The sequence below is a fragment of the Salvia hispanica genome, chromosome 1 (genome assembly GCF_023119035.1).
Source record: "Salvia hispanica cultivar TCC Black 2014 chromosome 1, UniMelb_Shisp_WGS_1.0, whole genome shotgun sequence".
In the NCBI taxonomy this organism is placed as follows: domain Eukaryota; kingdom Viridiplantae; phylum Streptophyta; class Magnoliopsida; order Lamiales; family Lamiaceae; genus Salvia; species Salvia hispanica.
In genome coordinates, this window is record NC_062965.1 from 20,484,043 (window position 1) to 20,506,916 (window position 22,874).

The 22,874-nt window shown below is 36.7% G+C and overlaps 5 protein-coding genes across 14 annotated transcripts; 3 read left to right on the forward strand and 2 right to left on the reverse strand.

Moving 5' to 3' along the window:
• Positions 1–720: 720 nt before the first annotated feature.
• Positions 721–4,126, forward strand: LOC125204185 (protein TONNEAU 1a-like). Of its 3 annotated transcripts, none has more exons than XR_007173512.1 (9): positions 721–966; positions 1,811–1,943; positions 2,065–2,153; positions 2,246–2,368; positions 2,649–2,782; positions 2,875–2,900; positions 2,982–3,138; positions 3,233–3,342; positions 3,844–4,126. XR_007173512.1 is itself a non-coding variant. In XM_048102760.1 (8 exons), exons 1-8 carry the CDS (start codon positions 880–882, stop codon positions 3,273–3,275), a joined length of 792 nt encoding a protein of 263 aa, XP_047958717.1. In that variant the 5' UTR covers positions 721–879; the 3' UTR covers positions 3,276–3,592. The 3 variants fall into 3 exon arrangements, 1 of the variants encoding a protein (XP_047958717.1); XR_007173511.1 differs by having other exon boundaries at positions 3,233–3,337; XM_048102760.1 differs by lacking the exon at positions 3,844–4,126 and having other exon boundaries at positions 3,233–3,592.
• A 503-nt stretch (positions 4,127–4,629) lies between these two features.
• LOC125201824 (TBC1 domain family member 10B) lies at positions 4,630–10,755 on the reverse strand. Of its 2 annotated transcripts, XM_048100081.1 has the most exons (18): positions 10,621–10,755; positions 10,227–10,408; positions 9,532–9,601; positions 8,873–9,412; positions 8,611–8,784; positions 8,400–8,513; positions 8,231–8,289; positions 7,960–8,078; positions 7,766–7,858; positions 7,562–7,645; positions 7,026–7,426; positions 6,709–6,770; positions 6,239–6,308; positions 5,977–6,057; positions 5,772–5,873; positions 5,444–5,568; positions 5,173–5,275; positions 4,630–4,921 (listed from the first exon to the last, which is right to left on the reverse strand). In XM_048100081.1, exons 2-18 carry the CDS (start codon positions 10,292–10,294, stop codon positions 4,829–4,831), a joined length of 2,358 nt encoding a protein of 785 aa, XP_047956038.1. In that variant the 5' UTR covers positions 10,295–10,408; positions 10,621–10,755; the 3' UTR covers positions 4,630–4,828. The 2 variants fall into 2 exon arrangements, 1 of the variants encoding a protein (XP_047956038.1); XR_007172986.1 differs by lacking the exon at positions 10,621–10,755 and having other exon boundaries at positions 4,899–4,921; positions 5,426–5,568; positions 10,227–10,536.
• A 967-nt stretch (positions 10,756–11,722) lies between these two features.
• LOC125201212 (CDP-diacylglycerol--glycerol-3-phosphate 3-phosphatidyltransferase 2-like) lies at positions 11,723–16,674 on the forward strand. 5 transcript variants are annotated; one of them, XM_048099229.1, is made up of 11 exons: positions 11,723–12,300; positions 12,891–12,988; positions 13,070–13,120; positions 13,474–13,587; positions 14,416–14,472; positions 14,567–14,652; positions 14,748–15,124; positions 15,265–15,323; positions 15,456–15,827; positions 15,893–16,017; positions 16,340–16,674. In XM_048099229.1, the coding sequence occupies exons 1-7, from the start codon at positions 11,823–11,825 to the stop codon at positions 14,866–14,868; spliced, it is 1,005 nt and encodes a 334-aa protein (XP_047955186.1). In that variant the 5' UTR covers positions 11,723–11,822; the 3' UTR covers positions 14,869–15,124; positions 15,265–15,323; positions 15,456–15,827; positions 15,893–16,017; positions 16,340–16,674. The 5 variants fall into 5 exon arrangements, with proteins under 5 accessions (XP_047955186.1, XP_047955187.1, XP_047955185.1 ...); XM_048099230.1 differs by having other exon boundaries at positions 15,459–15,827; XM_048099228.1 differs by having other exon boundaries at positions 15,692–15,827.
• On the reverse strand, positions 15,596–16,630 carry LOC125201213 (probable protein phosphatase 2C 38). 3 transcript variants are annotated; one of them, XM_048099236.1, is made up of 2 exons: positions 16,244–16,630; positions 15,596–16,106 (listed from the first exon to the last, which is right to left on the reverse strand). In XM_048099236.1, the coding sequence occupies exons 1-2, from the start codon at positions 16,628–16,630 to the stop codon at positions 16,047–16,049; spliced, it is 447 nt and encodes a 148-aa protein (XP_047955193.1). In that variant the 3' UTR covers positions 15,596–16,046. The 3 variants fall into 3 exon arrangements, with proteins under 3 accessions (XP_047955193.1, XP_047955192.1, XP_047955191.1); XM_048099235.1 differs by having other exon boundaries at positions 15,596–16,110; XM_048099234.1 differs by having other exon boundaries at positions 15,596–16,149.
• Positions 16,675–19,601: 2,927 nt separating the features above from the next.
• On the forward strand, positions 19,602–21,202 carry LOC125212213 (probable protein phosphatase 2C 33). Its single transcript, XM_048112313.1, has 5 exons — positions 19,602–19,742; positions 20,098–20,286; positions 20,434–20,557; positions 20,668–20,786; positions 20,864–21,202. The coding sequence occupies exons 1-5, from the start codon at positions 19,683–19,685 to the stop codon at positions 21,125–21,127; spliced, it is 756 nt and encodes a 251-aa protein (XP_047968270.1). The 5' UTR covers positions 19,602–19,682; the 3' UTR covers positions 21,128–21,202.
• The last annotated feature ends 1,672 nt before the right edge of the window (positions 21,203–22,874 follow it).

Here is a 22,874-nt window from a genome sequence, read left to right on the forward strand (position 1 = left end):
CATGAAAGCAGTATTTTTTTCTGTTTGAGTGCAGTTAGATCATATTCTTTTTTTATTATTCTATAATAATTGAATTATTTTTTAAATAAAAATATTAACATTTTTAATCTGTTTTGCTTTATTATTTCTTTTTAATAATTTTTTATTTTTTTTCTCTTCTTAACTTGATAAACACTTTTTTCCTTAAATCTTGTGCTTAAAATTGATACGTAATTATAATGGGACGAAAGGAATACCAACCACTCGATTGTCCTACCCTATTTGATATGTAATCAAGTTTTCTCTTTATATTCATCCCAAACCAATCACAGTTAGCAAACTTTATCTATGACAACCTAACCACTCAACTGTAGCATTTTATAAAGTCATAAATATAGTGCATTATATATTCTTTAAACATTAGAATGATTTATAACAAAATAAAATACAAAATCACACATTATAACTTGTTGAGGAACAATGCATTATACGCATGTTCATAAAATAATTCATGTGATAAATAGTTTATTCAATCAAGAGCTATCATATAAATGAGTTTTATAAACATTACAAATATAAAATTATATGCTGAAACACATGAAAAATGATGTAAGCAGTGATGAAGTCAATAATATTTTCTTTTTGTCTAATGAAGTCGCACACCTGAGACGCGATTTATACGTAGGAAAACAACTTTCAAAATTTCCTTAATTGGTTTGAGTTATTAATTCTCGACAACGCTATTGAAGATTATACGAAATTCCAAACTAAAGCAATTTCAAAAAATCCAGCGTCATTAAATTTCCGACAGCATTCAACAATCTATATAGGTCCCTGAAAATTTTCGGTAGCTGAGGATTAAATTCTTGAAATTTTTGGGGAAAATTTGAAAATTTTAGAATGGACGATTACACGAGAGAAATGATGGATTTAAAAACCCTGGTTACTCGCACATTGGAGAAGAAGGGCGTTCTCGCCAAGATCCGTGTTAGCATCGATACCCTCGTTGATATCATTCCCATTTGCTGCGATGATGTTTCTCAATCGTGATGTGTTTGGGTGCTTTTTTTTGAATTGATTTGTTTGTTTGTGTCTGTGTTCAATTGTTGTGTGAATGGACTAATTGGATCGCGTGATTTTCGATTTGCAGTTTGTAGATAAGATGAGTTGGAGTGTTTTTTAGATTAATCTGTGTTTAATTGGTAGTAGTTGTTGGTTAGCTCCAGATTTGAGCTGATTGGAGAACTGAAGATATGACCTTTTTTGTAGTTTTTGTGGTAATTGCAATTGGGACTTTTTATCCGCTTGTTGTAGAAATGTTACTTTGTCGTAGCTTTCGACTTCCTTTGATGGACAATCGGTGAATGTGTGGTGTTTCGTAGCTAGCTTGTTTCTGTGAAGGTTATTATTGGATTTAATATGTTACGATTCAATGTTGATGGAGTGGGGTTTGATGAATTGTAATGATATTTATCAGAAGAATTTTTGGAGTTATCGATCTGCCTAACAAGTGAATACGTGTCTATGTGTGTGTGTGCCTGTGCCTGTATGTTTTCTCGAGTCTACCTAAGAAGGAAATATGAACCTATGCTTGTATGGGTGTGTGTGCTCATGTATAACATGTTTTCTCGGGCTAATATGTTTTCAATCTACCGAACAAGTAGTTATGCACCTGTGTGTGTGTTGTGCTCGTGCCTAATATGTTTTCACTCGGCCTAACAAGTAAATATGTGCATATATATGTGTGCGTGTGTGTGTCCTCATGCCTAATACGAAGGGATTCACCTTTATGTATGGCTCGTTAAGGTATGCTGAAATAGTTTTCTTGTAGGCTGAGCTTAGAGCTAGTGTGTTTGAAGCGATCGAAGAGGAAGATCAAGTAATTGAGAAAGAAGATGGATTGCCTCCTGCACTATTGGGTAGCTGCAATGATCGTGCTAAGCAGCTTCATAACTCACCTTCAGGTAGTTTTTGTTGCGACTGCCAGATTTTGATTTTCTTTCTTCACGATTGATCTATGGATTCACGTGGTTTACAAATCAATAGGATAATAACTTATACCATGTAATATGATTTCATTTTCAGGGAGGCTTCTAACTGCTTTAATATGTGAATATCTCGATTGGTCTCAGTTAAACCACACATTAAAAGTTTACTTGCCAGAGAGTAATATGGTATTTTCTTGTTACTTTTATTACCTGATGCTTCACCGTGTGGTTTATTCGTTTACGATTGCTGTTTGTTGGTCTTTTGCTTTTGATTTCAGCCAAAAGATTCCTGGAAATCCGAGCTAAAAGATTTCAGCAGCAAGAATGGCTATGACTTGAACCGGCATGGAGATAGTGGGCCTTTGCTTTTGGACGTTCTTGAGGGCTTCTTGAAGTTCGAGGTACGGTGGTTGAATTTAGAGCTAAACGAATACACAAAGTTTATGTATCCAGAAAATGTGCTATGCCGGTTTTGGCAGCATGTGTAAAATAGGATTAAACTGGTATTCAAATCTATGGCTTCTCGAGTACTGAAAATGTGTAGGCCAAATATGATTCTCAAAATACGAACTAAGTGACCTGTTTGGATTTGCTCCACCGCGAGTTTATGGATATCTGTTTCTTTTGCTTTCCTTCTCTCCTTGGAATGAATTAGCTATTGTTTAGTGCATCTCCATGTAGAATCTGTCTCAAGGAAGAGGTGCGAATAGGAGATCGACCGCTTCAGATTCTGAATCTCTATCAAACTTGGAAGCACGCAACGCTAGGAGACCTTCACCACCAGCAGTTGCTGTGGGTATACCTCAACTAGGAAGGTTAACGATCAGTTTCAATTCCAATTTCTTCCTTTTATCTTCGATTTTTTTGTTGCTGGTCTGTAATTTTTCGTAAAAATGGCTCCTTGCAGGCATAGTGCTGCTTCACAATCATCTGGTAAATAGTAAAGAATTTAAAGTTGGTTCGACAATGCCAATTGTAGCTGTTTTCCTCATATCTAATCAGTCTACATTTCAGATCGGAGAGCTGGATCATCTGCGTCAGGCTACCGGAGAGATGAATATAATCGGAGGTATGAAAATGATGGACATTCTGAAGATGTCATCCGTGCTTCTGCTGCGTTAGAGAATCTGCAATTGGAGAGAAATGCTCGTCGTGGGACCACATCTTGGAGGTTTGTTTCGTTAGAAGTGAAAAGAAATTCATTTTACAGCATAAAGATTTGCAAAAATGAAGGAATGATCTCAATCTTGTTTTGTGAATTGTAGGCGTGGAGGAGATGATATGTCCGAAGACGATAGCACTGGATAGACGTGGGTTATGTGGATTCGTTGATCCACGTTCATTTCAGCCTTGCAACGGCACTAGTTCATGTAAGGTCAAATCTGCCCCTCTGCATTTCACATTCGAACAATTAAGCTAAGGCTTCTCATGTATTCTCCTCATTCCCGTTCACGCCTTTATCTTGGTTCGTCTCTACTTTTCGCCATTCTCCCGTTGTATCATACCCTAGCCCGAAAACGAATTGCCTATAGGGTTGTAAAGATTTGACAACCTAACATTATTTTGAAAGTCTAGATTATATTTGGCTGTTTGCACTGCTGAAGATACTACCTCTGTTTCTTCAAGAGTTGTTTCATGTTTGTGTATGCGACTGTAGAATTCGATCAATGTAAACAACGGAGATAGGCCGTGGTGTGGTTAGATGATTTGTTTTAGAGTAGAGGTCAATTTTGGTCCTAAACATATGGCTAAAATACGAAATTGGTCTAAAACATTTACTTTTTGAAAATCGAGTCATAAACAAATGGAAATTTAGTCGGAGTCGTCCTTTTTTGATGGAACCGTCAAAATCTAACGATCAGGCATCGTCGTGCAGGATGTCCAAGGGCCACGACCGTTATATTTTGACGGTTCCGTCGAAAAAGGACTACTCTGATGACATTTCTATTTGTTGGGACTCGATTTTCAAAAGGTGAATGTTTTGGACTAATTTCGTATTTTGGCCATATGTTTAAGACCAAAATTAACCATTACTCTTTGTTTTATGTACAATTCAATGGTCCATATCTGTTTTTTGAGTTGCAAAACGCACACCCCACATAAGCACTAGGTGGCTCGAACTCTCGACTTATTGATTAAGGTGGTGTTTTTATCAATTATAAGATGTGTTATGTCATGAAATTTAATTTACCGTCCACTCTCGCTTAACATTGTTTGTTTTGTTACATTTAGTTGATTCTAATACTTTAAAATTATTATTGACATCATTACTTTATAAATTACTCCCTCCGTCCCAAAAAAAAAATGTCACTTGTGGGACGGCACAAGATTTTAGGAGGTTTTGTTTTGTATGTTAAATGGAGAGAGAGAAAATATAATTTTTATATTCATGTGAGAGAATTTTTTCTAAAAAGGGAAATGTGACATCTTTTGTGGGACAAACTAAATAGGAAAGTGTAACATCTTTTGTGGAACGGAGGGAGTACATAAAATCAAAGCGCAATTTTATTTATTTAAAATTATTAAAAATGAAAATCATATTTTAATAGTTATGTAATTTAACAATTAATGATTTCAACACTAATTTGAAGTATTTGAGTTAAATAAATGAGTAAAAGTAAACAAATAGTGCTAATGTAGCCTAAATAAGAACAATGCTAAATTGCACATCAAATGCTACTTATACTTCTCTCTCACTAAAATCAATATCATCAATGAAATAACAGACAAAAACTTCAAAAATATTACCACATTCTCTTTACTAAAAAGAACATATACTCAAATAGCACAACATAACTACACAGCCAAAGAGGGGAATCTGGTTCCATTTCTTTTCGAGCCGCCTTCCAACTACACGTCTCCTACACCGGGACCTCAGCCTGCACGTCACTCACACTCTTCTCTTCGTTTGGGAGCTTCGCATCGTTTTGCTCCTCAAGACTCGCCGGTTTCTCCTGTTTCATTCAACCTTTACTTTCAAGAAAACCAACACAGCATTCTTCACCCAAATTTGTTTTGTCAGAGCATACTAATCTATTTCTTATCAAAGATATGTCAATTTTGAGTTGGGATTTCAACAACAAATATGATTAATGCAAGCAAACATGACTGCGCCTACAGGCAACGAGCACACGGGTCATAGCAGGAAGTTCTCGTCTTAGGATTGCTAGGATTTCTTGCAAGAGACGAATCAGAATCCACTAACCTTGTTCTTGTCTCGCCATCCTAATCCGAATGGTCTGGCTAGCAAACTGATCTTTCTTGCCGGCACATCTTGTGAAGGTTCTTGATTACTTTGCTGGGTCGATCTTAATCAGAACATGTAAAAGAATGCAGATTAGGCTCGAGAATTAATGGTAGGGCAACACGAAAAGGGGGATGGGCAAAAGTATTAGACGCCAAGAATACAAAAAAACCAGACTATAGAGAGAAATTGGCAAGAAAAATATGATCGCTACCGAGGGGATTTTCGTTACCGAGGGGAAGACATCGCTTTGGTTTGCCCAGACTGGTACTGCAGTGTAGCTTCGAGCATGGATTCTGCCATAACTGCCCTCTGTTCCATCTCGGCCAAGGCGAGAGCCGCCTGTTCGCACTTCGCCTGCACGTACTCATTGCATTAGTACAGCAGAAACTCGATAGAACAAGAAAATTGGAGTTAAATTAGAGAAAAAACAACACAAATTATTCAAGTGATGTGAATAAAATCAAATCTTGTGAGTTATATGCGCGTTTGATAAATGTGGCACGTTGTCATGGATGAAAAAGAAAATCGGCATGCTGCAAATCTGAATTATCACTAACCTCAAGCACTTGAGCTGCGTATCTCTGGGCAGCTGCGTCTTGCTCAGCATATATGCGAGCATCTTCTGTCACCTTCTGCGCTTGTTCAACCCTCATTAAAATCTGTGAACAGAAAACAGAGATGGATACATCAATTCCTGTGGAGAAGAAACCATACCCATCAAGTGCTGTAGGAAATTATGCTAAATATATCGATATGTCTTACCTGAAGCATGGCGTTCTCTTGTTCATGCTTTTCAACTAGGGCGCTCCGCAGCTCAGACAACTCTCGCTGCATCTTTTCAACCTAAAACCCCAACATAGATGCTCAGCCAATTAGGTTGAGTTGTTTAAGGAAATTTCAAGAATAAGATGTTGGCTTAAAGAAAGGTTTTTCAAGTGGGAAAATTGGCGCGCACGCACACGCAGTATAATTTTATATTTATTCTTTCAAGTTAACAGCATAGCACATCAAGCTTCGTAGTTACCTTAGCACTCAATTGTCGACGATTATCCTGCTTAACCATCTCCATCAGTGCTATTTCGAGCTCTTCTGCTCTGCATATAGAAAAGGGAAACATGAGAATATAGCGTGTGCACGTTTTTATCTCCTTTAGTGAACTAAGAAATCCCATATTTTAAGAATTTGTGTTTACTCAAACTTAATCACGGCTGACATACTTTGGCACGAATCTATGGTTAAACACACACACGTTCTTTAATTAAATGAAATGACGTGGTCGAGATGCAAAACACACGAATGCAGTTCAGAAAAGACAAATATCCGAGAAGAGAAGTGTAGCCCGGTCTCAATATTCAAAGACACTATATCCCCTGAAAATAAAAGTGAGCCGCACAGGTTGGAAGAATGTGCACGATCATAGAGGGGGCTGGTCTAAGGCAAAGTTTCTGTATCGACAAGGGATTAGGACTTTAAAAGCTATAGAGTAGGGTGCACCTGAGTTCAGCTGACCGTTTTTCCTCAATCAGCTTGCACTGCTCGACCTTGAGCCATACTACCTGAATAAAATTATTTCATAGAAAGTTACACGAGCTGTTTGATATGACATACTGTATACATTTGTCTCTAAGCTCGTAAAAACAACTTCATAACTTTCAAAATGTTGGAACCAACAAAACAACAAAAAATCAAAAGGAGGTAAAGAAACTAAGCTTTATCGATTAAAAATACAACTAAAGTGAGAAAACACCTAAAAAATACTAAAATGCGTAAAAGAAACTTATAGAAAGATAGGCGAAACAAAATATAGCTACCTGCTCCTGAAGATCTTTAGCAGGATCCATCTCCACATCACCGTTCACGAAAAGCTCATCCCCATCAGCAGGTGAACCATCCAAGTGCGACACATCACCGTTCGGTCCTTCTGGTTTGTCAGTTCTTATGATTGAACCTGCGTCCTGCTTGAAACTATACAACTTTGACGACAGACACTGAGAATCCCTCCAAACTCTCATGCCCTTTGACCTTTCTTCCAACGCAGCTATAACAGTTGGCCGATGCTTATTTCTTAGTTCTTGTAGTCTTTCCTCAATAACGTTTTGGTAACCCGAGCAAGCTGTCAAGACAAGTTGACTGCTGTCGAAAGTGGAGCCAGCTAGTGACTGAAGAAGCGTGACTGCGTCTCCAGCATCCTTTGTTGTAACTAATGCAGGTCCTGCAGAAAGCTAAAGATAAGTTTGGTTCATAAGCCCAAAAGCACAGCATCTTGATGTACTATTACATATGAGATTCAGAGGGCAGATATTATGTTCGTATCGGATATAAATAAAATGGCATTGCTGGCCAGTACCATATAGCTCCATCAACGCAAGTGCTGTGCGGAATAGCATTACACGGTTTCCTTGGAAGAGGATCACATCCCAGACTCTAAGAACTGAGAAGCAGATCGAGTTAATCAGTTTTATCGACTTAGAATCTGAATAAACAAATGGCTAGAACTAGAGTTATAGCACATCGCTTTGAACATTGGAAAAGTTTTTTTCAAGATTCTCACCACTTTCCCATGGAAGCATATTCATATATATTGTGAGGAACCACGGGGCAGTCACCCACGCCACCTGCACTCCCAGGTAATCCAGATGGTTTACTGTGGTAAATACAAAGTTAATAACAATCAGAGAAATTGACGGCCACTAGAAGTCTTGTTAGGAAAGGTCGTGTATTAGAAACGTTGTCAAAGAAACCAACCCAATTTCGGGAACTTTTCACGGACCAACTCCTCAAGAACAAGCTGATCAACCTGAGATTCTACCATTTCTTCAGAGTAATAGCCGTCAAAATAATCATCTAGAAGTCCCACTAAGGCCCTGGAATAAGCAATTTATTAGGTTTCTAGCGGGAACAAATACGTTTTTGTGCGGCCAAATTTAATTACATAATACAATAATTTACATAGTCAAAATATAGCGTTCCACAAGGGTTTGAAATATAACAGAACTGTAACAGGATTTCAACCCACCAAAAGGCATTTTCCTCCGACATTAAAAGCAATAACAAGCCCGCGAAAAAATTCATTGCCTGCATACAACAGATAATGCAATAAGGTTAAAATATCGCGCATGCATGTACTTTGGCATTATTAGTTATCATGTAAATGGCATAAAAAGAACTCTTTATAATAGGCGTACCTGGCAGTAACCAACAGAGGGATTATGGCGGGCATATGCTGTGAGTAAACGCCTTAAAGCATTTCTACCGTCCTCGTCTAGAGCAGGGTGACCAGGAAAAGTTCGAGGTAAATCCTGCGTGCATAAAGTTGGATTACTAGATGGAATTGAATTTAAGGAATATAGGTTTATAGAAGTAAACTGCCACCAGAACTCAAGAAAAATGAATGACCTTTTCAATCTGGCCTCTCCATTTTTCAGATATTACTACATTCTCTAGATTTGAGTCGTGATTCTTGTCCTTTAGTCGACTGCTCTTAGTTTCTGTGTTAGTGTCTGAAGCAAGCAGATTTTGATAGTAATTCTCCACCCGCCGTGCTCTTACACCAACAAAGGCTTGCCACAGCTGTAATTTTCAGTGAAAACAAATGATTAAAGATTTTAGAATGCACAAATCGAAAGAGAAAAAAATTTGGATGTCAGCTTTTTGTTACCTCTCCCCTCAAAGCCATCGGAACGCCCCCTTGAACGAGACATTCAAGCTCTTCCTTCCAAGGAGGTGGAGCTTCTGAATGAGCAGCATGGCTGGGAATCTCTGGAGCCGAATCTGATTCTGATCCTGATCTCTCCACATCATAGAACTCTTCCTCGGAGTCTTCTTCAGGTGCTCCTTTTCCAGGTCTTGTCTCATCAATGGATTGAAGTGGCTTCTTTGCAGCAAGATCAGACTGGCTTTTATTGAAACTCACTTTCTTTTTCACACGAGAGCTCATGAAGTCCTCTATGGCACATAGAGATGATCTAATCTCGGTCCACGTTTGTACTCTATGAACTTTTCCATCCTTTTCAGATCGCAATTCCGAATTTTCCTCATTAAAAATATTTGGCTTAGTCTGGTTGCCATCAGAATCAGGCACGTTATTTTGACTATCATCAGCGTTTATGTCGGTCGATTTATTTACAGGCAACTGTCCAGACCCTGATTGCCTTTCCAAAAAGTCCTTCCACCTATCCGACCTCTCCTCCTCTTCTTCCTAAATAAAAAAAAATATGAATTAATGCCAACTCCGATTGGTATGCTTCCAAGATAACACAAAAGGATGAATTTAAGCTACAAACCAATGATTTAACAGCGAAGATAGGAAAACCAAACCTTGTATATATTAGCATATTCCCGATATCTTTGCAAGTGCTGAGGTCTCACTGCAAACCCATAAGCATCCCTGTATATGCAATTTTCCAAAATCAAACACAGTACAACAAAAAGTTAACAAGATTTATCCAGATATCGGGCCTCCATCGCCCTTCAACATAAATTATGTTTCGAACAAACAGACTTGGGGAGTATCTCCCACACAACATATAAATTCTTTCTTGGATACATAATAAAGAAAGAATCAAATCCAAACCACAAATATTCATACAGTTTTGAATCAGCAACCATTACTTCTCCACATGCCCATTTCACATTTCATATACAACATCAAAACAAGACTCCATTTTTCCTTTTTTGCATTCAAATTTGCAACTAAGCAGATATTAATATTACTACGGTTGTTTTTAATCTCAGTAAAGGCCCTAAATTTGGTTCAAAGCATCAGGATCCATTGCTAAGAAAATGTGGGCAGATTCAGTCCTCCTTGACAAAAAAGCAATCATTCAAGAAAACACCCAAATCCCATGTACATCTAATTGTCGGCAGAATCAACGCAACAAAACAATAAAAAACTAAAAAATGCTGCAGAAAAATGTGAACTACAGATTGACACTAAAGCAACTGAACAAAACAAAACAACACAGCTTTGCAAAAAATCCCAAAAATGAGCTACATGCTAAAAAACACAATACCTCTTATGCTCAAGAGGAACAGGATTCAGCACCGCCGCCGCCGCCGCCGCCGCCCCTTTGGCCTTCATTCCCGGTGCCGGAAAAAACAAAACCGATTTCAACCGCAAAGATCGGTGCTTTTCTCGTCAAAAACAAATGGGTCTCCCTATTTTGACGAGCTCGATCTATGCAATCAATAATTGCTGCAGCAGAGTAAACCAAATTAAAACAGTCAAAACAAATTTGAAAGTGAGTCCTCCCTCTCTTGACCAAGACACATAGTATATCTAGCTAGCTATGGAGTAGGGGGAATTAGTGTGTGTGTGTGTGTGCTGTGTGAAAAATCGCGGAGATTAATAATGGCATGATGGGTTCGTGGGGTCCATAATCATCACATGGAAAAGCGCGAGATTACCGTCGCATGAGGGAAAAATGGCGATTGCCGATTGCTTTAGCGCGACTTTCGCGGGATTAGCAGAGGAGGAGGAGTGAATTTGCAGGCAGAAGTTGAATCAGAGATCTGAATTTGGGCAAAATTTGCTCATTGCTTCGAACTGTGAAAATATAAGTGGTCATGTTCATGGATATATAGTTTACTCCATTTTGCTTCAAATGTTATTTGGTTTAAATTTTGTTTAATAATTTTATATCCAAAATTATTAATGTCATCTCAATTTAGGCTAGACTATTTTACTCCATATTTATAAAAAGTTTAGAATAAGCATGGTTTGCTTATTGTTAATTTAACTTTTGAGAAATAAAATGAGTCGAAACATTGAATTTGTTCTAAATTTGAATGGAGTTATATTTATGACATACAATTACCTCTATCACGACCAAATGTAGCTACAAAATTTCACAATCCATGTGTAATTTAGAATTGGGATATATTGGTCCCTGAAACATGAACTTTGGCTAAATTTTAGTATTTCTCGTGAACTTTAAAATTGGTCTACCATATTAAAAACTTTGCATTTTGTTTTTTATTTTCCGTGACAGTTAAATTACTATACCCGACTAACTTACATTCGTATTTTTATCCTACTTGGAACTACTAGATTAACGTGGTTTTTTACGTAATTTTTATCCTACTTACCAAGAACTTAAATGGTGGTCTATAATATCGTAAATATTTCACGATTGCCCATGCAGAATTAGTTTTTCTCTTTATTTGAGTTGAAATGGGATATAACAAACAAAATGCAAAGTTTGTGATATTATATACCAATTTAAAAGTTCGTGTGAAATACCAAAATTTGATCAAAGTTTATGATTTTAAGGACCAATATCCCTTTAAAATTTGCGAATTTGTTTACATAGTCGAGAAGTTCAACTATATCCTAAATCACATTATGATTACAAAAATATGCAATTTTGAAATTTGATCAATCATTGTTACCATATTTAAATTCGGGTAAAAAGCGGTCATTTGTCAATTTCCTAATAATTAAGCGCCAAAATGCAAATAATAAAAGTTACTAAAACAGAAGCCAATCCATGATTGCCTAATCTCCTTCTCCACCTGGCCCTGCGATGCTAATGTAAGCGCCCTCCACGCTAACTTGAGCCGCCCGCGCGCATTTTAATCCACACCCACCAAACCACCATCATCAAATCATGCCAAGCGCTCTCAAATTCACAAATTTCTTCATTCTCCACGCCCATAAACCCTACAGATTGAAATTCGCCAATTTATCCTCTCCCTCCCACGCCGCCGCCGCCGCCGCCGTCGATTCAACGAATATCCCGCGGCTCAGCTATCTCTCCAGCTGGCGATGCAGGGCAATAACCCTATTCCACACCCCCTCGCGCGTTAGCCCCGCCCCCAAATTCTCCCACGCCCAGAATCTCTGCTTCTACACATCCGATTCGGGGAAATGCGGCCATTTTGATCGCGGCAGGAGCGATAATTTGGGGACTCCAATGGGGGGCGCTGTTGATGGAAAGGTGGAGACCGAAACTCGCGAAGAATCAGATTTGCCGACGCCGCCGCTGAGCCACGACGAGAAATCGCCGCGAAAGTCGACGAAATTGCTCACGTTGCCTACGATCCTGACGATCGGCCGCGTCGCTGCCATACCGATTATCGTTTACAGTATGTGCTTAAATTTATGATTTTGATTGCAAATGTGTCCGAAGATGAAGGTGGAATTTTTATAATTGAGCAAAATTGACAATGTTGTGCGTTCGGTTTCAGCAGTTGTACCTTTTACCTTGATTATTGCCTTGCAAACTGTTGTATTTGATGTTAAATGTTTATTTTTTGCACCATTGATGCATGAAGACATTAATTATGTATGTATGTTTACATGAAAGATCTGTGCATTTTTTGCTGTTACCGCAATTCCAAATTAAATATGATTCCTAGTTCTGCCTCGTTACTGTTGAGGTAGAATTTCATGTGAATCTGACTTATTGAAGCAGCCTTCAATGTTGAGAGCTGGTTTTGAATTTGAATTGTATTCAAATCTGTGGTGAATGTTTTATAGTGTGTGATAAGTGCATGAAAAGGAAAAAAATCGATTGAAATTGCTCTACTTTACCAAGAAAGGAGATCAATGCAGTTGTGCTTATGCATATGGCTTCTTTACAGCTGCATCTGTTTTGTATAATTGCCACTATTTGGTACGGCCATTTTTATCGGTAGTGTTCACTAAATTGACATGCTAGTTTCTTTTTTGCTAGCTTTTTATGTCGAAAGTTGGTGGGGACCATCAGCAACTGTAGGAATTTTTGTCGCAGCTGCCACTACCGATTGGCTTGATGGATTTCTCGCGCGAAAGGTGCTGGCTTTTCAACCTTTAAGTTGTATCTCTATTTTTTTTTATTTCCTGAATTACATTGCGGCAATTTTGGTGTAACAGATGAAATTGGGTACTCCATTTGGGGCATTTTTGGATCCGGTGGCTGATAAGGTGACAACCCATACTCCATGTATTTGCCTGAGTATAAATGCTAGAATGATGCGTTTAGTTCAGTGTTTGTACAAAAGAAGTGAGGATTTATAACGTGAAGAGGTGGTGGCGTGGAGGAAAAAAACTTTTTTTGGGTGATATATGTTGGGGTAATCAAGCAAAAAAACTTGAGTAGTAGGATACTCTATAGTCTATACATCTCTGAACTCCAAAAATGGAACTTCATATGAAGGGTGCAGTGATGTCAAACTTCTTCTTTGTTTTCTTTTTTTCCTAGAAAAAAAAACTTTTAAAAATTGCTGTGAAGCTAATGCGAGGGAACCTTATAGAGTTGTCATTTTCAATGTATGCAGCTCATGGTTGCTACTACCTTGATCTTGTTGTGCACTAAGCCCCTTGATGCTGGTATATTTGGCCATGGACCATGGCTATTGACTGTGCCTGCAACTGCCATAATCTGTAGAGAGGTAACATCTCGAATATCTGTTTCCTTAATTGCTATTTCAGCTGATTGGCCGAGATCCTTAATCCTTATGCTATAATTTCAAGTACGATTGGACCTCAGGATTAAGATATTTTAAGGTGGGGAATTGCACAGTTGGTAAGTGTTGGAGCATGTATTTACACCCAATCCCTCTTGGTTATTCTTTTGCATTCTCCAGAACTGCACTGTCCATTTAGTTAAAGCTTAATATTGAATCCATATCAAACTTCCCTCTGCGTTGGAGATGATTTACTCAATTTCACAAGGTCATCCATCATGCTATGGCCTGTGGAATCTATATCCAGCTTTTGTCCTGGAATTTGTTGTAGATATAGAGTCCTAGATTGATAATATCAAAGTAAAAAGGGGGGTCTACCCAATTGCATAATGGTTTTCCCATTTTAGATTATGAAACGAAAATTGTATGAATAATAGGATCTGATGCTCATTTCCTTTATAGTGTTAAATAATTCAAGTTGGTGTAATTTTTCGTGTAAAACACATCTATTACGAAGATAAATAAAATGACACAGGCGTCAAGCAGAATTGATTGCTTCATATATCTACTAGTTTGGCTTTTACAAATAATCCCTGAATATGTGACGTTTTGGTCAACCTTAAAAACTTCTTGCAAATTATGTGTTAAACTGTCTGGTTATATCTTTTATCGTTAGTTTGAGAATTAGTCGAAAGCTGAAATATTATCTTCTTTCTAGATTGATGGAACTCAATATTTACTTAGTCTTTAATTATTCGGCTAATAACATATTCTCATGCATTAACAAGTCTCTCAAAATCATTACCTTTGTAGATAACCATGTCGGCAGTTAGGGAATGGGCTGCTTCTCGTGACAAAAAGCTTTTACAGGTTGGTATCTTAAGCAAAATAACTTTTGAGTTGCAAATGTATTAAACTCGTTTACCCTCTTTTCTAATGCATAAAGCTCTCTCTCCCCTCTCAGGCTGTTGCAGTTAATAACTTGGGAAAATGGAAAACTGCCACACAGATGAGTGCATTGACTATCCTTTTGGCTGCTGGAGATGCAAGGTCTTCTTTTCATCTTTTTTATTTGATACAATTTTCATGTACATACTCCACACTCGTCTAATACATCTCTCATTCTCTTCTTTTTCTCTCTGCAGCTTTGTAGGGGACGGAACTCTTGTTTCTTCGGGGGTAGTGTTACTCTATATTTCCGCCTGGCTCTCCTTATGGTCAATGGCAGTTTATATCAAAAAGATATGGCGAGTGCTAATACTATAGTGCTGTTAACCATTCGAGGTTAGTGCAGAGTCACCCCCTGCTATATAGAGGTAGAACTACATAGGTATAGACTATAGACGGCTATTGGAGGTTCTTCAGCCTAACTCGATTGAAGAGAAAAAATGAGCTTTACATATTCGGTTGAAGACTCCTCTGCTCTAGGATTTTCTTTCCTCGATGACCTAAAAACGTCGACCAACAATGCGTGCTACTCCAAGCCCAAAACCTCTGGCAACGATTTCCTGCGAAACACCCGGTATAGATGCTCGTTTTTTCGGTTGTTATTTTGTTGATATTATACGTTGTTTTGGTTGTTGCTAGTGATTGCATTTGGTTCGTTGAAACTTGCCTTTCTTGCTTAAATTCAGTAGCTAAATGTCTATTTTTTGCAAACAGTTAGGTGGTGGCTGATTTTTAGAGCAAGGAAGACAAGTTTGTTGGTTCTTCTAAGATCTGTAAGATAAACATATTGCATTTTTTTTCTTCTTTTTTTCTTGTTTGCTGTAGTATGAAGTATAAATATTGTTATGTGATGCATATTCTTCTATTTTCAAATGTTGATTGATTTTCTATTTCTATTTAACTAGAAGAAGATTGATCAAAAGAAGCAGAAAGTCTATATCATGATAGAAGTAGAACAGTAACAGTAACTACTACAGAAAGAAGTATAAAAGAATTTCCTCTGTTTCATATGCCAGTCAGCTAAAATATGCTCTGAGTCATTTGCCAAGAATATGTATTACTATCAAGTTTGTAGAAAGGGAAATGTCAATTCAATAGTGATTTCCTAAAACTACTCATATTTCACCCCAAACTTTTCAAGTTCGCTGTCTCTATCCGGGCTGCTGCTCTTTTCATAATATATTGCGGAGAGATGGTTGCTGCTTGTGCCGGCGCTGACTCGATTGTGATCTAGGAAAAGAACAACAGCCAAGATGTTGTCATGGTTCGAACTCTGTGTAAGTTTCTTCAGCTCCTTATACATCAAAGCTTTTTTTACCAATTTCATGGCGATTCCCTGCAGGAAATGAAACACAGGAACTTGTTGGTGCAAAATATATGAATATGAACGAAATCAAGGGTGGGGTGTAGAAATCTTACCCTTCGCGATAATTTTCTCACCATAGCAACTGCTTCTTCATTTTTAAGGTATCTCCATAGCTCAGAAGATCCAAATATTATGAATTTGTCCTCTGGTAGAAGCTCATCTTGGAAGAGTGTAGGGGCATGCAAAATGCCTGTCTTCTTGTTAAGATACATATCAATAACTGATCTTTTTGTCTATATATACACATATGCATGAATATTAGCTGTCTAACTTGTTTATGGAGGAAAGTAGTAACTAAATTTAATGATATTGAGTTGAAATCCTCACCGGAATGAGGCCTTTGGCAAGCGATTTATCACTGTAGTGCAGAATGCTGTGATCCATTGGATGCATTAGTTCTAACTCTTCCCTTGGAAACTGCAGAATGGGGTGTTCGCCTGCCAGTAATGGGATGGCTTGGATGTGCGGTGTGAGCCTAGCCCATCGTTCCAGGATCAATCGAACGCGTCCTTTGGGCCTGACGAGTCGCCCCAAGACCACCTTAGCATCTCCAGCATTTGCAATGTATATCTGTCCTAAGATGATGATGGCCACCATACAGCAGGACTCTGCTTTGGCTGCCGACTTGTCCTTATCTTGCATGCGATACTTCTTATCTAACTGCGACAGGGATTCGTCCAAAATGTTTGCTGACATTTCTGTAACTTTCGACATTGAACCTGATGTAAGTAAAAAAAGATGGTTGGGATTAGCATTTCTATGAGTGTATCTTAATTCACACAGAATCGACTAGTAATTCACAGTCAAACCACCTGTTCCTTTTATAAAGTTTTAAAAAAAGACTGAAATCATTTCCAGTCTTGAACTATTCCAATAAAACATACTCCTATATAAGAGAGTAACAGGATTGTACAGATGCTAAAACAAGAACTTACTTTTCATAATTTTGAAAAAATGGTCTTTAGCAAACTCGGCAGCGTGAGTACCACCATGACCGTCATAGATGCCCACGAATGTGCCATAAGGGCCGAATTGATGCGTTCCCATTAGCCCTGACTCAGACTGGCTGTAGCCTTCTGAAATAATATTGGATTTAGCAGCCGCGGTAGAGATCTCCCCCCATTGATGGTTCTTCAACGGAAGTTCATCATAGTGATTGTTGTCCACCGTTCGCTTGAACCATGTGGTCGGCTTGCACCAGTTGGGCAACATCATTATCCTCCATAAGCCAACTACATCACAATATGCATTAAATCAGCAAACGACATTCAATCCACAGAAACATACAATATTATTTGAGTTTTCTCCCAAAACATCACAATCCAAAACACAAGAAGTTTCAGCTGAATAAGTAAAATGCAGAAAATCACCAATATATAATTTTATCCAAGAAAAAAAAACACTACATATTCTAATCAAGTTTCCTCCCAAAGCCAAAAAAATCAGCTGCGGAAGTAGCCATTCCCCTCATCCCGGAACTAGTAATAAACCAAAAACACGGACGTAGAGGAACGCGTACAAGATCATGGGGGAAACTTTCGAACTATCATTATTGATCTAAACCACACACAAAATATGCAAAAACGCAGACGGCTTGAAAATGCTGGCCAACATACTCTCCCTATTGCGTTATCCTACCTAAAGCCCACAATATACAGAAATTCAGCAAACCACATTCAATCCAAAAACACATACTGATATTATTGAATTTCCTCCCAAAACTATCACAATCCAAGAAAAATACAACATATTCGAATCAAGTTTCCTCCCAAAACCAAAAAAATCAGCTGCGGAAGTAGCCATTCCCCTCATCCCGGAGCTAGTAATAAACCAAAAACACAGACGCAGAGGAACTCGTACAAGATCGTGGGGGAAACTTTTGAACTATTATTATTGATGTAAACCACACACAAAATATGCAAAAAATTTCCATCACAATCTCAAAGAAAACACATGCGCAAAACAAGAATTAATCAGTTGCTTGATTCAATTAAACAATATAGTAAAATCGCAGAAATGTACCTGGAATCAGTAGAGAGAGGGAAGAGTATGCGCCTTCTTCGTCTTCCTTCTTCCTTTTCTTGTTTGCGGAAACACTAATGCGGGAAAAGATTGATCAAGAGAGAGAAAGCTAGCGTGTAACCAACTTTCAAATTATTTTTTACATTCTGCCCCCTTTTAATCTGGAATTTCTTTTTTCGCCCCAAAAAGCCGTTATTTTACCCCGCTTCACTATTCACTTTTTGAAAATTCATTCACGCACATAAAATAAATAAATTAATTAATCTTGTTTTGTGTCTCTAATTATTATTACCACTTTCTAGTAAAATACTAGAAATTGGTTTGCGCTTTTCATATTATATATAGAGAGAGAGAGCACACGTAAAAAAATAAACTAATCATATTTTATGTTTAAATTTGAACATAAAAAAATGAATTGGTCATACGTAAAAAAAGTGAATTAATCCAGAAGTAAATATATTTCTTTTGCGTTTTCTCTTAAAACGACTCGCAATTTGATCAACCCAGAAGTAAATCCACATTAATAAATTCTAATCCATGCACGTAAGAATTAAGTCTATAAGCTAACTAATGGTGGGTTATAATTTAACGTTCATGAACCAAATTTTAGTTTAAAATCTTTAAAAATATATTCCATACATCCACAAAAAATTATCTTATTTGTGGAAAATACGTGTTTTGATAAAAAAAATGATAAAGTAAAAGAGGGGAATAGAAAAAGATGGTAAAGTAAGAGAAATAGGTAAAGTATAGAGAGATTAGAAAAAGTGGGGAAAGTATGAAATAGAAACATTCCATTTTTAGAAATAATATTATTTTTGTGGACATCCCAAAATAGCAAAATGAGATTATTTTTCGTGGACGGAATGAGTATAATTATACATGTAAATTTATTTACATTTAGTAGTAGAGTAGTTTTATAGATCCCCACTATCTCTTTTGTGTTCCATATAACTATAAACCAAATCTCGACAGTTAGATCAAACAGTGGAAGGTTGCTATTAACTTTTCAAATTTTCAAACGTATTAGTTCACATTTGATTTATTTAAAGTAAACAGTAATAAAATTAACTAAAACGTCTGTGAAATGACTTGTGTTTTCAAAATCCATAACATCAAGACAACATGCACTATGCCCCAAAAAATACTCCAATATTATGAATATGTACGCGTGTTAAATTCATTGTGCAATCAGTTGATCATTTGCAAACCCAAATAATTTAAAATGAACTAATTCTATAAGACTTTTTCGATATCATAGAATTGGACATGTAGAATTGGAAATAGAATTTAAGCCTTCAATCCCAAATCCAAATTAATTTGTATACTCCGTTTAATAAATTTTTAGTTATGCTAGTATATATGCACACACATCTATATATAAAAGAAACAATAATAGTGTGTATTTGGATTAATTGAATAACAAATCCTACTACTACTTACTTTCTAATTTAAAATTTAAAAATTTAATATAAGCTCCAATTTGAGTAATTCTAAAAAATAATTGTAAAACCACACAAAAATAATAATATTTTTATATTATAATCCCAATTAATTAGTTGATAGTGAAGCTATTTTAGGGGATAGTTTGTTATGGATAGGAACTATGGTTTGGGTCGTAATCCCAGTAGCACTGGAACAGATCAACAATTAGGTCGATAAGAAGAGATTCAACAATTTATTTATTGAAAGTTGAGCAGAAGGAGGAGTGTGTATTTGTATTGAATATCATCATTGATCAACGATGGGATCCTGGTTTTCCTGCGATTGTGGGTCCATATATAATTACAGCTATGCTACAGAGGTTTTAAGCACTTGTCTCAATCTCATCACAAACATATCTCCTCGCTGTGTTGTACTTATATTGAATTGCATACTTATATTGAATTGCAATGCATCGTACTCTTTCCGTCTATGAAAAATAGACAAGATTGTGAATGGAAATATAATTGGTAAAGTAAGAGAGAGGAGGGGAAAAGGTTGTAAAATGAGTGATAGTGAATTGTGGGGTCCATATTTAGAATGATGCGTAGTGTTAGTATTGGTTGAAAACTTTCCTTTTTGAACTTAGTCTACTTTTTGTGGGACCAAAATGACAAAACTTGTCTATATTTCGTGGACAGATGGAGTATCGTAATAGTGAATGAATTGTATTACAGACCTTAGATTGGAGAACAAAGTCGAGCTTTTGTGGGGTGTATTACCGCCATGGCCCTATGCCTTATGGTGTTAAGGTAGTCCGAAATGCCACGGAGCAAGACGAAGACGAAGACCAAGAGTTGCGAATGGACACCAATTTTGATTGCTACTGTTGTGCAACTACTACAACACTCACCCTGCTTAAACGGGTACACTAGCTACACACTTCTTCATAACTGGATTTTGGTAATATTTCAATTTCAATTCCAATTCCAATTCCAGTTCCATCATCAAACACACATGCCTCAACAATATACTACTCCCGACTAGGCTTGAGATTATTTAGTATTTTATAGGGTGAATATCTTATAACTACACAAATTGGGAACTCGGGAGCTATATTAGGGACGAGAGACGAGAATAATGCATTGATTCCAGTGCACTTGACTTTGAATCTTAAGCCTCACCCCCTTCCTGCAGGTACCTACTGTAGTTTTTGTGTAGTGAATGAATTTAGTGATCAAATGTATCTTTCTAACTATACAATCTTCAACCACTACTATTTAGTTATGTTAATCTATATTTTTCAGCCCGAAAATGCCAGGTTGAGCCTGAGGTGGACAAGGACCCTCCCAAGCTCTCCGCGCCTTTTATCTCCCACAGACGCATCACTAATGCAGACGAGTTTGTAGTGTTAGCAACAGGCGGGGTAACTAACTAACGTCTCATTTTCCAGACATTGTTTACTATGTACTAGGAGTACACTACATTTTGTTTGCACAACAGGTTTGGGAGGTGCTCACGAAAAGGGATGTGGTAAATATAGTGGACACTTGCCCAGGACGCTGGGGTGCAGCTCAAGCAGTAGTGGACGCAGTAGTTAGAAAATGGAGGTATAGGTATCCAACTTCAATGGTTGATGATTGTGCAGTGGCCTGCCTCTTCCTAAACAGTTTAACACGACACCCATCTCCCCAACCGCATGTTGTGACGAATAAGAAGACCAACGGGATAAATATACTTCCGTTGGGAAAGAAAAAGAGAGATTGAGGTAAGGATACTCCACATAGGAGCTTTGATCCACAACACCAATATGATTCTCCATTTCTTGCTACTACTATTGCTGTTTTTTAATAACTTTTTTATTTTTTATTTTCGACCATTTTAATGTTTCGACTTATTTAGAGTAATGTCTTTTTGAGAAAAGATATGCTGCATAATTAAAATGGGCGTATTATGAGCGATTAATCCCACGCGGTCTAGTTTCCTAAAATTTAGATTTCTATCTAACAAAAACACAATTTTCTTTTTTATCTCCATGACAGCAATGTAATTAATTTTCTCTTTATCTTTCCTTTATGGATTTTCTTCCTCGCGTTCTTAAGTTTCTTCCTGCTACCATAACATCAACTTCTTCTTCCTAACATTCTCTTTCTTTCACCTAAATTACACCATTTCTTAGTTAGTTTTTTATCTTTCACCTAAATTACTACCATTTTCAATTTTTAATTATCGAATTTTTAGCTCTGGTTTGTTTTCCCCACTTTAAAGACTAAGTAGAAAACATGTAGTCCAACACCAAATATTAGAATTTTAAGCATATATGAGCAAGGACAATTAATGCTAAAAAACTAACCTCAAACTAGCACTTCTCGAGAGAAAAGATACGAAAACTATTACTAAAAACCTAGGAGAAATATGTACAAGAAGAAAAGATACGAAAACTAAACAAATAAAAAAAGAAAGATATTAGAGAAAATTAATGATATTGTTGACATGGAGATAAACAAAAGAGAATTTTAATTTTGTTAACAGACATCTAAATTTTAGGAAACTAGCCTACATGAAATTAGTCGCTCACAATATGCTCATATTAATTATGCACCAGATCTTTTCTCATGTTTTTTTTTAATATAACGCTGTATTTATTTTATTCTTTTGTCTATATAATACAACAACTATTCGGATGGGAAATTAAATTAGTTACTGTATACGCCAACTATTTGATTTTTTGATGACAAAGTGAATATAGATAATTGTAATTTTTATTTATTATCTATTTTATTATATTTATTAGGAATCGATATAAAAAAAATTATAATATATTAAACCAAGTATTCACTAGGGTATATAACTCATCCAATATTGAAACGCACAACGTTGTACGTTCACATTATTGACGAAAACAATTAACTTACTAATTTCAAGATTTCAAACAAATTTACGAAATTATGCCAATTTCATCTAATGCGATTCGAGTAACCAAATCTCTTGAATTTTCCTCACATTATTTAATACCGTGAACGGATAAAAAAATTCACCTAACTTTATCTCGCAAATAATAACTTTGGCCCAAAATTCTTAGTGGAAACGTGCAATGGCTAAAATTTTAATTTACCAACTTTTACAAGCATTGTTGTATGTTAGCTCACAATTAAAATTAAATTTCATATGCCTAACACTATCAACCTATGTTTGACAAGCCACAGTGTTCTCTTATTTACACTATAAATTTTGGTGATTTATATTTTATTCGCTACATGTTTATCATTTTTGGATATCCCCATTTTAAAAAATCTGATTAAAATATTTCATAAATAATACTAATAGGCTCCATATTCCAATTTCGGTGATTTATATTTTATTCGCCACATGGGTTTACAATTTTTGGAAGTTCCACTTTAAAGATTCCGATTGAAATATTCCATATATAATATTAATAGGCCATACTCCATTATCTGTAATTTAATACTCTCTCTGTTCTATAGTAGATGTCACACTTTCCTTTTTAATTTGT

Bases quoted from the DNA above. Each gene is read 5' to 3' on its own strand.
- LOC125204185 (XM_048102760.1), top strand. From the start codon at position 880: ATGGACGATTACACGAGAGAAATGATGGATTTAAAAACCCTGGTTACT. The intron at 2,154-2,245 runs GTATTTTCTTGT...TTTTGATTTCAG, and splicing joins ACTTGCCAGAGAGTAATATG to CCAAAAGATTCCTGGAAATC. The intron at 2,783-2,874 runs GTTAACGATCAG...GGCTCCTTGCAG, and splicing joins GGTATACCTCAACTAGGAAG to GCATAGTGCTGCTTCACAAT.
- LOC125201824 (XM_048100081.1), bottom strand. From the start codon at position 10,294: ATGAAGGCCAAAGGGGCGGCGGCGGCGGCGGCGGCGGTGCTGAATCCT. The intron at 9,602-10,226 runs GTATTGTGTTTT...TTGCATATACAG, and splicing joins GTTCCTCTTGAGCATAAGAG to GGATGCTTATGGGTTTGCAG. The intron at 5,874-5,976 runs GTAAGACATATC...TTCTGTTCACAG, and splicing joins AAGAGAACGCCATGCTTCAG to ATTTTAATGAGGGTTGAACA.
- LOC125201212 (XM_048099229.1), top strand. From the start codon at position 11,823: ATGCCAAGCGCTCTCAAATTCACAAATTTCTTCATTCTCCACGCCCAT. The intron at 12,989-13,069 runs GTGCTGGCTTTT...TTGGTGTAACAG, and splicing joins ATGGATTTCTCGCGCGAAAG to ATGAAATTGGGTACTCCATT. The intron at 13,121-13,473 runs GTGACAACCCAT...CAATGTATGCAG, and splicing joins TGGATCCGGTGGCTGATAAG to CTCATGGTTGCTACTACCTT.
- LOC125201213 (XM_048099234.1), bottom strand. From the start codon at position 16,630: ATGTCGAAAGTTACAGAAATGTCAGCAAACATTTTGGACGAATCCCTG. The intron at 16,150-16,243 runs GTGAGGATTTCA...GTGTATATATAG, and splicing joins TTGCCAAAGGCCTCATTCCG to ACAAAAAGATCAGTTATTGA.
- LOC125212213 (XM_048112313.1), top strand. From the start codon at position 19,683: ATGGGATCCTGGTTTTCCTGCGATTGTGGGTCCATATATAATTACAGC. The intron at 19,743-20,097 runs GTTTTAAGCACT...ATTGTATTACAG, and splicing joins ATTACAGCTATGCTACAGAG to ACCTTAGATTGGAGAACAAA. The intron at 20,558-20,667 runs GTACCTACTGTA...TATATTTTTCAG, and splicing joins GCCTCACCCCCTTCCTGCAG to CCCGAAAATGCCAGGTTGAG.